Here is a 15,133-nt window from a genome sequence, read left to right as displayed (position 1 = left end):
ACCTCAGGGAAATAGACTTTTTCAAAGTCTATTTCTCTGAGGCCATTGTCAGTCTCATGGTGGAGCAGACTAACATTTACGCCCAACAATTTTTGTCTGCAAACCCAAATTCAATGTTTTCTACTTGGAGTCCCGTTGACTCAGTAGAAATGTTAAAATATTGGGGACTGGTACTTCACATGGGGATTGTGAAGAAACCAGAAATCCGTCAATACTGGAGTACCGATATTTTATATCAAACTCCAGTGTTCGGAATGGTGATGACCCGCAAAAGATTTGAGGTCATTCACAAATTTTTACATTTCAGGGATAACGTGGACAGCCTTCCCCGCGATGACCCGAATTTTGACAGACTGTTCAAAATTCGTCCGGTCATAGAACACTTCAGCAACAAGTTTGCTGAAGTGTACGTTCCCCAAAGGGAAATTTCTGTGGATGAATCCCTCATCCACTTCAAAGGGAGGCTTCAATTCCGACAATACCTGCCCAGTAAGAGGGCCAGGTACGGAATAAAGCTCTACAAGCTGTGCGAGAGTTCCTCAGGGTACACTCACAGCTTTAGAGTTTACGAAGGAAAGGATTCGAGGATTCAGCCGCCAGAATGTCCACCTGCTCTGAAGGTAAGTGGGAAAATAGTGTGGGATTTGATCCGCCCACTGCTTGATACAGGTTACCATCTATACGTTGATAACTTTTATACAAGCATTCCCCTATTTCAGTCCCTCTCTGCCAGAGCTACCGCCGCTTGCGGTACTGTGCGCAGAACCCAGAGGGGTCTCCCTTTGACGCTAATTGAGCAGGTTTTCCCAAAGGGTGAGAGCCGAGCTCAATGTAGCGGCAACATGGTTGTGGTGAAGTACAAAGACAAAAGGGACGTCTTTTTCTTGACCACAATCCATGGTCCCGGCACCACGGCCACCAACGTTAGAGGTACCCCAGCACCGGTCCGCAAACCGGACTGTGCCCTGGGGTACAACAAGCACATGGGGGGAGTTGATCTTTCTGATCAAGTCCTCCAGCCCTACAGTGCGATGAGGAAGGCGAAAGTCTGGTATAAAAAACTGGCCGTGCACATCGTTCAAATGGCACTGTATAACGCATACGTGCTGTCACGATGTGCAGGCCAGACCACCAACACCTTCCTCAACTTCCAGGAGGCGGTGATAAAGGCCCTGATTTTTAGAAGCGAAGAAGAAGCGGGCCTCAGCACCCCTGGAACTCGAGTCTCCCGTGTGGTACCAGGGCAACATTTTCCTGGTGAGGTCACGGTAAGAAAAAGGTGCCGGGTCTGCCATAAAAGGGGGATAAGAAAGGTCACCCGTTTCCAATGTGAAACGTGTCCTGATAAACCGGGACTGTGTTTGAATGAATGCTTCAAAATTCATCACATGTCCCCGGACTAAACACATCCTGACCTTCCCTACAGAACTCACCCACACTAGCATGACATACAAAACATCACACACACACACACACACACACAACAACCTCACGTACACTACAACACACACACCAACCTATGTCAGGTTGGTGTGTGTGTTGTAGTGTATGTGAGGTTGTTTGTGTGTGTGTGTGTGGTGTATACACCGCACCGCACACCAAACTCACATACACTACATCTAGATAAGTTCCCTGGGGGGTCTAGTTTCCAAAATGGGGTCACTTATGGGGGAGCTCCAATGTTTGGACACACAGGGGCTCACCAAACGCAACATGGTTCCAATTTGTTAGCCGACACCATGTCGTGTTTGGAGAGCCCCTGTGTGCCGAAACATTGGAGCTCCCCCACAAGTGACCCCATTTTGGAAACTAGACCCCCCAAGGCACCTATCTAGATGCATAGTGAGCACTTGGAACCCCCAAGTGCTTCACAAATTGATTCGTAAAATGAAAAAGTATTTTTTTTTCCTCTTTTTCATTTTTACGGATCAATTTGTGAAGCACTTGGGGGTTCCAAGTGCTCACTATGCATCTAGATAGGTGCCTTGGGGGGTCTAGTTTCCAAAATGGGGTCACTTATGGGGGAGCTCCAATGTTTAGGCACACAGGAGCTCTCCAAACGCAACATGGTGTCCGCTAACAATTTGAGCCGAAAAATACCAAAAAGTCAAATGTAAAAAAAAATTATAACTGAAAACTTCATTTTGTCCTGCAAAAATAAGTCGCCATACAGCTCCGTCATTGGAGAAATAAAAATGATATACCTGTCAGAATACAGTGATGCAAAACAATTCTTTTTTTCTATAAAATAGTTTTTATTGTGGGAAAAGTGGCAAAACATAAAAAAATGTTAGAAATGTGGTATTGCTGTAATTGTACTGAACTGAAGAATAAAGCTGCCTTTTCCTGAATTGTTTTTTCTTCATTCTGCCTCCCAAAAATCAGAATAGAAAGCAATCAAAAAATGTAATGTGACCGAAAATAGTACCAATAAAAACATCAACTCAAAAAACAAGCTCTCACATGACTCTGTTGACAGAAATTTAGAAAATTATAGCTCTCAAAATATGGCGATGCAAAAACTTTTTTATTTTGTATAAAAAGCGTTTTAGTGTGTGATAGCAGCCAAACATAAAAATCCGATCTAAATCTGGTATTGCTGAAATCATGCTGACCCGAAAAATAAAGCCGTCTAATCACTTATATCGCATGGTGAATGGCGTAAAAAAAAAAATAAAATTAATCCTTCACCTACTGTTGATTTGTTCATTTTGCCTCCCGAAGATCGCAGTAAGGCTCGGCGCATGTTTATCCTGCCTATAAGCTGCGCACTTACCCCGCACTTACCTTTAGTTGGCAACATCCATTGTTACTTGTTTCTGGAAAACACCTATGGAGTCAAAATCGTCACTACACCTGCAGATAAATTCCCAGAGGGATTTATCTAGATGTGTTGTTAGCACTTACAACCCTGCAGGTGCTTCACAGAATTTTATAACATTGAGCCGTGAAAATAAAAAAATCACATTTTTCCCACAAGTGAAACCATTTTGGAAACTATATCTCTCGAATTCATCTAGGTGAGTAGTGAGCATTTTTAACCCTCAGGCAATTCACAGAATCGTATAACATTGGGCTGAGTAAATGAAAAAATTATCATTTTTTCACTAAAATGTTGGTTTGGCCCTAAGTTTTTAATTTTCAAAAGGGGTAAGAGAATAAATTGCATAACATATTGTACACTTCATTTTCTCCCGAGTTCGCTAATACCCCATAAGTGGTTGAAAACTTTTGAGGCATAGTGCAAAACTCAGATGGGATGGAGCGCCATATTGGAGTGCAGATTTTGCTGTTATGGTTTGCGGGTCTCATGTCACACTGGCAAAGCCCCTGAGGTTCCAGAACAGCAGAAACTCACATGTGAGTGACCCCATTTTACAAACTACACCTCTCAATAAATTCATCTAAGGGTGCAGTGATCATAGGTGTGTCACAGAATTTTATTATTGGGCAGTGAAGAAAAAATAATTACACTTTCACCACAAAAAATTTGTTTTAGCCCCAGATTTTACACTTTTACAAGGGAAAATGGGTAAAAATGATGCCATAATTTGTCACACAATTTCTGCCGAACGTTGCAATACTCCATATGTGGCTGTGCAGTACTAATTAGCCACACGGCAAGACTCGGGAGGGTCGGAGAGCTATTTGACTCTTGGAGAGCAAATTTCGTAGAATAGTTTGAGGACTGCATATACAGAGCCCCTAAGTGCCAGAAGAGCAGAATTCTCCTTCCAGTAACCCCATTTTGGAAATTACACCCCTTGAGGGGTATAGTTTCCAAAATGGCGTCACTTGGGGGTTTCCACTGTTTAGGTACATCAAGGGCTCTGCAAACGCAATATGGCGTCCACTATCTATTCCAACCAATTTTACTTTCCAAAAGTCAAACGGTGCTCCTTCCCTTTTGAGCCCTGCCGTGATCCTAAACAGTAGTTTTCTACCACATATGGGGTATCGGCATACTCAGGAGAAATTGCACAACAATTATATGGTCCATTTTCTCCTGTTACTCTTGAGAAAATGTAAAATTTAAAGTAACATTTTTGTGGGAAAGTTAATTTATTTTTTTTTCCTTTCATCTTGCTTTAATTCCTGTGAAGCACATGAAGGGTTAATAAACCTCTTTAATGTGGTTTTGAGTACTTTGAGGGGTGCAGTTTTTAAAATGGTGTCACTTTTGGGTATTTTCTGACATATAGGCCCCTCAAAGTCACTTCAAATGTGATGTGGTCCCTAAAAAAATTGGTTTTGTAATTTTTGTTGGAAAAATGAGAAATTGCTGATAAACTTTTAACCCTCCTAACTTCCTAACAAAAAATATTGTGTTTCAAAAATGATGCTGAAGTAAATTAGACGTTTGGTAAATGTTATTTATTAACTATTTTGTGTGATATACAGTATCTTACAAAAGTGAGTACACTCCTCACATTTTTGTAAATATTTTATTATATCTGTTCATGGGACAACACTGAACATATGACACGTTGACACAATATTAAGTAGACAGTGTACAGCTTGTATAACAGTGTAAATTTGGTGTGCCCTCTAAATAACTAAACACACAGCCATTACTGTCTAAATCGCAGGCAACAAAAGTGAATACATCCCTATGTGAAAATGGCCAAATTGCGCCCAATTAGCCATTTTTCCTCTCTGGTGTCATGTGACTCATTAGTGTTACAAGGTCTGAGGTGTGAATGGGGAGCAGGTGTGTTACATTTGGTGTTATCGCTCTCACACTCTCTCAGGCACCACCTCATGGCAAAAAACTCTCTGAGGATCTGAAAAAAATATTTATTGGTTTACATAATGTTGGCTTAGGCTATAAGACGAGTGACAACACCCAGAAACTAAACTGCAGCACAGTGGGCAAGACCATACAGTGGTTTAACAAGACATGTTCCACTCAGAACTGGCCTCGTCATGGTCAACCAAAGGAGTTGAGTGCATGTGCTCAGCGTCATATCCAGAGTTTGTCTTTTCAAAGTAGACGAATGAGTGCTGCCAGCATTGCTGCAGAGGATAAAGAGGTGGGGAGGTCAGCATGTCAGTGCTCAGACTATACACCACATACTGCATCAAATTGGTCTGCATGGCTGTCGTCCCAGAAGGAAGCCTCTTATAAAGACAATGCAGAATGAAACTCGCAAACAGTTTGCTGTAGACAAGCAGACTAAGGACATGGATTACTGGAACCAAGTCCTGTGATCTAATGAGACCAAGATAAACTTATTTGTTTCAGATGGTGTCAAGCATGTGTGGCGGGAACCAGGTGAGAAGTACAAAGACAATTGTGTCTTGCCTACAGTCAAGCATGGTGGTGAGAGTGTCATAGTTTCGGGTTGCATGAGTGTTGCCGGCTGTGGGGAGCTACAGTTCATTGAGGGAACCTTGAATGCCAACATGTCATGTGACATACTGAAGCACAGCATGATCCCCTCCGTTCGGAAACTGGGCAACGGGGCAGTATTCCAACATGATAACGACCCCAAACACACCTCCAAGACGACCACGGACTTGCTAAAGAAACTGAGGGGTAAAGGTGCTGGACTGGCCAAGCATATCTTTAGAGCTAAACCCTACTGAGCATCTGTGAGGCATCCTCAAACAGAAGGTGGAGGAATGCAAGGTCTCTAATATCCTCCTGCTCCGTGATGTCGTCATGGAGGAGTGGAAGAGGATTCTAGTGGCAACCTGTAAAGATCTAGTGAACTCTATGCCCAAGAGACTTAAGGCAGTGCTTGAAAATAATGGTGGCCAAGTATTGTCACTTTGGGTACAATTTGGCCATTTTCACGTAGGGACATACTCACTTTTATTGACAGTGGTTTAGACATTAATGGCTGTGTGTTGAGTTATTTACAGGGCACACTAAATTTACACTGTTATACAAGCTGTACACTGACTACTTTACATTGTATCAAAGTGTCACATTTTCAATGTTGTCCCATGAAAAGATATACCGTATATTCCGGCGTATAAGACGACCTGGTGTATAAGACGACCCCCCTACTTTCCTGTTAAAATATAGAGTTTAGGATATATTCACCGTATAAGACTACCCCTTTTCCAACGCATACCAAACACCGGTAAAAATTAAAAAAAAACAGATTTGAATTTAACATGGTCCTTTTTTTAATTGAAATTCTTATGACATGCAGGTATATAGCAGGAAAACTGTCACTCATAAACATAAGGCATACAACAACAACATTACTATCATCCATTTTCATCAGCGGCATACACCGGTACCCGACAATTTACAACAGAAAGAATAGAGCTTCACACATAGATTAGATAGATAGAAATATGTCAGTCACATATATATGAAGTACAGTGACATTGTTGCTTACTGTACTTGTCATTTAGTGTAAAGGATTTATTAAAAAATATAATAGTGTTTTCGTGCACCGTCTCTTTAAAAAAGCCGGCCGGCAATTCAGCATCTGTACCCGACAATTTAGAATAGAAGGAATAGAGAATCATACATAGATTAGATAGATAGAAACATGTCAGTCACATATATATGAAGTACAGTGACAGTGTTGCTTACTGTACTTGTCATTTAGTGTAAAGGATTTATTTAAAAAAATAATAGTGTTTTCATGCACCGTCTCTTTAAAAAAGCCGGCCGGCAATTCAGCATCTGTACCCGACAATTTAGAATAGAAGGAATAGAGAATCATACATAGATTAGATAGATAGAAACATGTCAGTCACATATATATGAAGTACAGTGACAGTGTTGATTACTGTACTTGTCATTTAGTGTTAAAATAAAGGATTTATTTAAAAAAAAATTGGTGTTCCCCTTAATTTTAGTCTCTAGCGGAGGTTAAGCAGACAGCTGGGGCAGATGTTTGAAGCCTGGGAAGGGGGTAATACCCACGGAGCTTCCCAGACTACTAATATCAGCCCCCAGCTGAATACATAGCCTTTACTAGCTATTAAAATGGGGGACCCCCCCAAAAAAATGACGTGGGGTCCCCCCTATTTTAATAGCTAGCAAAGGCTAGGCAGACAGCTGGGGGCTGATATTAATAGCCCAGGAAGGGTGCCATGAATATTGGCCCCCTCCCAGGCTAGAAACACCAGCCATCAGCCGCCCCAGAAATGGCGCATCCATAGGATGCGCCAATTCTGGCACTTAGCCTCGCTCTTCCACGCTGCCCTGGTGCGGTGGCAGGGGGTAATAGGGCTGGGGTTCATGTCAGCGCCAGCTGCCATGAAGCCCAGGTTAGTAATGATGGGCGTCTATAAGACACCCCCATTACTAACCTACAAAGTGTTAAAAAGAAAAAACACACACTACACCAAGAAAAAAATAATTTATTTGAAATAAACCACACCATTTTATTTAATTCTTAGTTTACTAAAAAAAAATAGTTACCTGTCCACGTTCCTGCGCTGATCTCCCATGCACAGCTGTCACATCTGGAGATGGTGACAGCTGTGCATGGCTGCTGTAAGCTCACGCTGCCGGGAACACGTCCGCTCCCGGCAGCGGGAGCCACTGACTGAGGTCACCGGAGTGCATTCAGTCAGCGCAGCTCCGGAGACCTCCTTTACGGCACTGCTGTACCGTGGGAATTTCTCACGATACAGCAGGGCCGTAAAGCAGCTAACCGGAGCAGCGCTGCCTGAACTCCGGTGAACCCGCTTATGCAATGACGGGGCTGCTTTACGGCCCCATCATTCTAGCGGCGGCAGTGGTTCAGAGCGGTCACATTCTATGTGGCTGCTCTGAACTGGAGATCTTCGTGGGACACTCGTGGACTACTACGGAGGGGTAAGGATAAGGTTGTGGTTTATTATTTTATATTTTATTACAGGAGATCGATGGCTTCGGGGAATTAGGTGTCTAGGTGAGTATAGGTGTAGTTTTTTATTTTTACTTTATTTTAGGTGGCAATCGGCGGGGACAGGTAATGTATGAACTAATTTATTGTAGGTAACCACTGGCCACCAATGACATGTATTTAACATTTATTGGGGACACAGTAGGGCAATTTATATAGCAGGATCAGGCTGATGGGAACTACTGCTCCCATCGAGCTGATCCTGCTGGCAGGAGTGGACGGGGGACAGACATAGGCCGATGGGAGTGTAGTGTCACATCGGCCTATGTCTGCCTGCACGCACACACCCGCACACATCGCACAGACACCGCGCACACCCGCAGACATCGCACAGACACCGCACACACCCCCAGACATTGCACAGACACCGCGCACACCCGCACACACTCGCAGACATCGCACAGACACATCGCACAGACACCGCGCACACATCTCACAGACACCGCCCACACCCGCAGACATCGCACAGACACCCCACACACACTCGCAGACACACGCACAGACACCCGCACACACCAATCATGACGGGTCTGGGAGGTGAGGCTGACCTGTGAGACCGTGGGAAAGTTCATGTGAGTTCATGCAATGCAGTCAAGCATGAACTCACATGAACCCTCTGAGGGCACCGCGGCGACTTCAAATGAACAGCTGATCGGCATCACCTGATACCTCAGCTGTTCATTTGAAATAACCGGCGGGAAAGCGCAGCACAGAACGGGAAAGCCGGCGGTGAAGTCTTTTCACTGCCGGCTTCCCCGCCCGGGTCCTTCGCTCCCCGCTCCTTTGTGCTGCACTCCCCGCCCGGTCCTAATTTACGATCGGGATGGGAGGTGGCGAGGGGAGCGGAGGATCGGGGTGGGAGGCTGCGGGGAAGCAGTATGGGGCTGTATGATTGTTTAAAAGCCGGCGGCTTTTTACCGCCCGCCGGCTTTTAAACAATCAGGAGAATTCTCCCACGCTGGGATGGCATTCTGATGACAGGCTGGATCTCAGCTGAGCTCTGCCATCCAGCTTGTCATCCTTCAGAGACACTGCAGAGCGCAGGCATTATGGGAACTTCCGATTCCGGTATTCGATATTGTAAAAGTATCGGAATTAAGTATCGGAATTCCGATACCGCGAATATCGGCCGATACCCGATATTACAGTATCGGAATGCTCAACACTACTTGTCACAGAAGCGATGCGAACTTCCCAGCTCCGGACACAGCGCAGCGCTTCTGTGACAAGTGAAAGCTGTCGGCACAGAAGCCCTGCGCTGTGTCCGGAGCTGGGAAGACACTGCGATGTGTCAGAAAAGTTCGCTAGGTTCTGTCTGTCTCCGCTGCTGGGAATATGCTGCGCTGTGTCCCAGGCCTGAGAAGACACAGCGCAGCGATGTGTCAGTTTCAGCACAGAAGCGCTGACTGTCTGGACCTACCGCCGCCGTATTTTAACTCCCTCCACCTTATATTAACTCCCACATGGCAGGGATACGGCCACGGCAGCTTATTAACACCCCCAGAGTATCCCCGCATGTCAATTTCTGAAAGTTCAAAAACATTACCGGCGTATAAGACGACCCCAGACTAGACAGAAGATTTTTCAGTCTTCAAAAGTCGTCTTATACGCCGGAATATACGGTAATAAAATATTTACAAAGATATGAAGGGTGTGCTCACTTTTGTGAGATACTGTAGCTCTCTGGTTTAAGGGCATAAAAAATGTAAATTTTTTACAAATAAATGCAAAAATTATTGACCTAAATTTACCTCTATCATGAAGTACAATATGTCACGAAAAAACAATCTCAGAATCACAGGGATAGGTTGAAGCGTTCCAGAGTTATTACCTCATAAAATTACACTGGTCAGAATTGAAATAATTGGCCTGGTCGGGAGGTTGAAAACAGGCTCTGGCGCAAAAGGGTTAAGCACTCACCCACTCTTGGGTATGACGTATTGTGGATTCCTTTTAGACTGGGGCAACCTTTTGTTACACATGTCCGTTTATATCCGCCGTCCTCAATTATTGTCTTACCACCACAGGTCGGACAGAATTTGTATCGATTGTGCCAGGCAAGGACAGATCGAGCTTGTGCCAGAATCCCTAAAAAAAAAGAAAGCAGATAATGGGGAAACATTAAAGTACAACATTACACACTTCTATTAAAAATAATACATACCGTATGTTTTATTAACCAACAACACAAGACCTTTTATATGTCAAAATGTACTAATAACTGAGGGTCCCACCCAAACTTGCCTGGCAGCTGCCGTGGCCTCAGTACTCGGTAGGCATCAATGGAGAGTACTGCAGACATGGGCAATCAACTCCATTTAGTCTGTGTCCAGATTATTATTATTATTTATTTATATAGCGCCATCGATTCCATGGTGCTGTACATAAGAAGGGGCTACATACCAAATACATATATCACTTACAGTAAACAAACTAACAATGATAGACTGGTACAGAGGGAAGAGGATCCTGCCCTTGCGGGCTTACATTCTACAGGAATGGGGAAGGAGACAGTAGGTTGGGGGGGGGTTGCAGTAGCTCTGGTGTTGTTGAGGTGGCAGCAAGCAAGGTCATGGCAGGCTGTAAGCTTGTTTGAAGAGATGGGTTTTCAGGTTCGGTCTGAAGGATCCAAGTGTGGCAGATAATCAGACGTGTTGAGGCAGAGAATTCCATAAGATGGGGGATATTCGGGAGAAATCTTGGAGGCGATTGGGCGAAGAATGAATAAGTGTGGAGGAGAGAAGGAGGTCTTGGGAGGACCTGAGATTAAATAAGGGAATGTATCGGGAGATTAGTTCAGAGATGTACGGAGGAGAGAGGTTATGGATGGCTTTGCAGGTCAGTGTTAGTAGTTTGAACTGGATACGCTGGGCAAATGGGAGTCAATGAAGGGATTTGCAAAGCGGGGTAGCAGAGGAGTAGCGAGGCGACAGATGAACCAGTCGCACACCAAAGTTAAGGATGGACTGGAGCGGTGCGAGAGTGTTAGCAGGTAGGCCACAGAGGAGGGTGTTGCAGTAGTCGATGTGGGAGATGAGGGCATGCACAAGCAGTTTAGTAGATTGAGGGTTGAGGAAAGGATAGATTCTGGAAATATTTTTGGATGTGGGGTTTGAAGGACAGAGTAGAGTCAAGGGTTACTCCGAGGCAGTGGATTGCCGGTACAGGGGAAAGTGTGATATCAATTATTGTGATAGAAAGATCAGGTGGGGAAGATATGCGATCTGTAGTAGGAGGCAGTGGTCAACTGTATCGAAAGCAGAGCACAGGTCAAGAAGAAGGAGTACAGAGAATTGTCTGTTAGCTTTGGCTATAAGTAAGTCATTGGTGCTTTTGGTAAGGGCAGTTTCGGTGGAATGGTGGGAGTGGAAACCGGATTGTCGTTTGTCGAACAGAGAGTTAGATGAGAAGTGGGAGGAAAGTTCAGCGTGAACGTGTTGCTCAAGTAGTTTGGAGACAAATGGGAGCAGCGATATGGGGCGGTAGCTGGACAAGGTTGTTGGGTCTAGGGATGGTTTTTGAGAATGGGCGTGATTGTGGCATGTTTGAAGGCAGCGGGGAAGGTACCAGAAGTTAGTGATAGGTTGAAGAGATGGGTTAGGGATGGGATGGGGTCGAGTGCACAAGTGGTGAGGTGTGATTTGGAGAGGAGACGAGTAAGGTCGTGAAGTTAGGAAGGGAGGTTATGGGGAAGGGCAATAGTGGGGAAAACAAAGGGGTTGTGGTGGTCGGACAGTAAAGACTTGCCATTTTTTGTCAACCTTGTTTTTGAAGTGTGTGGCAAACTCCGCAGTAGAGATGATGGAGGTTGGATGGGGCAGTGGAGGGCAGAGACCCCAATTCTCCCACAGTATATATTTTTCTATATCACTTTCTGGCCCCATCCATATACCACTAGGGGAGCTTACTGTATAGTGCTATACATTGAACGCGATAACACACGTAGACAGAAATCATTTCTCTTTTTAAGTGAATGTGTAAATGAATTTCTCAATGCAAACTACATATTATTACCTTAGACATGATGAAAGGGCTCCCATTCATTCCCTTTAGCTCAGTATGGAAGTTATAGTTAAATCGCAGGCAAAGGTGGAGCAATTTTAGTAATGAACTGAAAGGACTACCATGAAAAGGTCTACTGACAAATGGCTAACTCCAACACATAATGGAACGTCCCACAAGACCCTACCCTTCATATTAGGAATAGAATTAATCACGTTCTGGAAACTCATGTGCACAAGGGTACCATCAATAAAGCACCCAAATATCTAACAAATCCACATTCTGTCACACCCATGTTTTACATGATCAGTTCCATAAATGTATTGATAAACCTCCTGAACTTCCTATTGTGGCACGCATTTCTTTATATAGACTGGATCTAAGACTCAATTAAATGTTTTGCTCGTTTTTTAAACACTAGACCTGAGCAATAGTCATGAGCGAACGTGCTTGGATAAGGGGAATTCGAGCACGCTCGGGTGCTAACAGACTATCTTCGGTGTGCTCGCAAAATAGGTTTGAGTTGTCGCGGCTGCATGTCTCACGGCTATTCGACAGCAGCAACTCATGCAGGGATTGCCTAACAAAGAGGCAATCTCTGTATGTGTTATGGCTGTCAAACAGCTGCGAGACATGCATCCAATACGGCTCAAGCCTATTTTTCGAGCATGCTGAAGATACTCTGTTAGCACCCAAGTGTGCTTGAATTCCTCTTATCCGAACACGTTCACGCATCACTACTGGGCAACAATCTAACTGAAAACATTACATGTTTCCTAGACACGCTGGTCACTAAGAAAGGACTGAGACAACTCAGCACTGTCCTGTAACCTGCACTCTAAACCCACAGATAGGAATAGTCTTCTACACCATTCAAGCTGCCACCCTAAATCCACTAAATACTCCCTGAAATGTTCCCAATTCCAACATATTTCAAGATAGTCTCAGATGAAACTCAAAAATCTTTAAGATTGAATTAGCTGACCACTGAATTCCTACAAAGCATATACCCAACACAACTTCTGAACAAAGACAAAGCTCAAATACTAATCATGACACCAGCACAATATCACACCATATCTTACTATACTCCAAAGCCACCCAGGGCTCCCTTCATTCAGACACCTGATCGTGCCAAGTATACAGAATGTTATACTCAAACATTGGCCACTACTTGGGAGCGCTTACCCCGCACCACAGATTACAAGAATTTTGCTACTATGTACCTGAAAAGACCACATAATATCAGGGATCATCTGGTGAGGGCTGACACTGGAAGCCTACATAAACCGAAACAACAGCTTTGAGGTAACAAATGGACTGCCACTTTATTTTTCAAGCCACAAATCAAACATCAGATTTGGAAAACCTGTCTCCCTATTCCCCATCACTTCCACAAGACAAACACTATGTTTAGCAACTAAAATACCAAGTGATCGAATGAGTCTCCAGACCAAGGACGGAGTGTAAAGGACCATATGACGCTACCCAAACAGAGAGAATAGAGAATCCTAATTGGATTTATTCATTACAAAACCTCACCCCTAAGAGTTTGATTTACCAATATGAATATGTTTTCATAACTCTATATATGCATTGTCATTTCCATTTTTTTCCTCAGATATGGTGAATTCTTCAAGAGAGGTTGAGGGGATAAGTACAGTAGCATATCTCATACACATTCCCACTAATAATGCAAATGCAGAAATGTGCCATCCCTTGACAGTTTCTCCACATTGTCTTACTTGTATCTCCCCCCCACATACTATCAGCATATAACATGCTACCCCTAGTCTGTGCCAGTCTCATTGATGCATTGCTACATGGCCAAGTCTGGTGAACTCCCTCCCACAGGTACTAACTGGACAGCTCCTCTTTGATACACCAGTGCCCCTCCTGCCGGCGTGAGTCGCCTGTAACTCATGTGATGTGTGGGGGTTCTACTTACTCAGGTGCATGTTCCCTTAAATGTCCATGTTGGTTTATTTAGTCATAAACCCGGCAAAAGCAAAAAGAAACACAAACAGCCTATAGTTCAGGCAAAGACAAAGTAAAGAGTCCTTAAGGCAAAGTCTCTGGTTAACCAGTCCTGTGGGCACACAGGCTGAGTAGCTTCCAGTCCACTGGCTCAGTCGGGAAACCACAACACATAGGAGGCCTTCTCCCTCCAAACACACAGGCCATGTGCCAAACAACGGCCTCCGTTTTATATACTAACCACACCAAATGGTGAGGTATGTGGGTAGCTAGACCCGCCCATCTCTCAAACTACCCGTAACCCGGTCCCAGGTGCACCAAACAGTCCTCTTAATGCTTATGTGCACTAGAGAAACACTCCGGGTTACATCACAGTGACCAGCCATCTCTGTGATACATACCTCCCATCAACTAGGTGTCCATTAGCCACCTTACAGATGATACACTTCAGTTTCAGTACACCTCACAGAACTCCCTTCCCCTATGTCATGCGCCACACTGGGCATCAAAAACAGCTCCATTCCGTAGTTCATCTCACTTTTGCCCCAAACTGGAGGAAAACCACATCTATTAGCATAACAAACACCACCCCCATACTTTTTATGCTGTCTTTTGCAGATTTACACTAACCTAGTATTATTTTACATGAAACTTATAGAACGGTCATAAAAAGTATACTTTTTTTCTGGGGTATTCATGTGTATTCCTTATTATAGTGGCAAAATTATACTTTAAATATCATCAAGCCTACTGGAGTAATTCTTCACCCATACCATGATATATATTTGATGGTTTATTGCTTAATATATTAAATATGATGCTGCTGTAAATAGAATTGTACAGTTATGCATACATTGTATTTATAGATTATATTTAATATTTCATGTCTCAATTTTCACACCATCATACTGTAATTCCTTTTTTTTATTATTTTAATTTTAGCTACATTGGGATAAAAACCTTGGGGGTGTTTTTTTTTATCAATTGTGGAGTGTGCAGCGTACTTCTATATACTGTTCCTGGATTAATTCTGACCTCTGCGGGCCAGAGGATTACACGGCTTCCTGCTCAACTATTGCCTCTGACTACATTTTCTTTTTTCCAGGTGTATAAATATGAATAAAAAAGTTGGTATAAGTAATAAATATCAAATTACACTTTTTTTTGGTCTATGGAGGTATTCATTGTAATACATCGAAATGGCTGCTGTCTAGTTACACTGACTGGAAACTGTCCTAAAATATTAATATTACAGGTGCCTGTGAGCATGTGCAGTAGGAAACTTTGCAGCT

General features: G+C 43.6%; 1 protein-coding gene across 6 annotated transcripts in view; it reads right to left on the bottom strand.

Annotated features, from left to right (window-relative positions):
• NUDT12 (nudix hydrolase 12) overlaps positions 1-15,133 on the bottom strand; it is a 57,336-nt gene that overhangs the window by 25,103 nt on the left and 17,100 nt on the right. For all 6 annotated transcript variants that reach the window (XR_012320045.1, XM_073677649.1, XM_073677657.1 and 3 more), the window contains one exon: positions 9,783-9,950. Coding sequence is in view for 5 of the 6 variants with exons in the window: in XM_073677649.1 (XP_073533750.1) it covers positions 9,783-9,950 (168 nt within the window). In the remaining variant the exon portion in view is untranslated. The remainder of the gene's footprint in view (positions 1-9,782; positions 9,951-15,133) is intronic.

Source organism: Phyllobates terribilis, unplaced genomic scaffold (genome assembly GCF_046119375.1).
Source record: "Phyllobates terribilis strain yellow unplaced genomic scaffold, ASM4611937v1 Scaffold_1__5_contigs__length_1240528914, whole genome shotgun sequence".
Lineage (NCBI taxonomy): Eukaryota > Metazoa > Chordata > Amphibia > Anura > Dendrobatidae > Phyllobates > Phyllobates terribilis.
The sequence above is the reverse complement of the archived record's forward strand: the minus strand, read 5'-3'. Positions and strand labels throughout refer to the sequence as shown.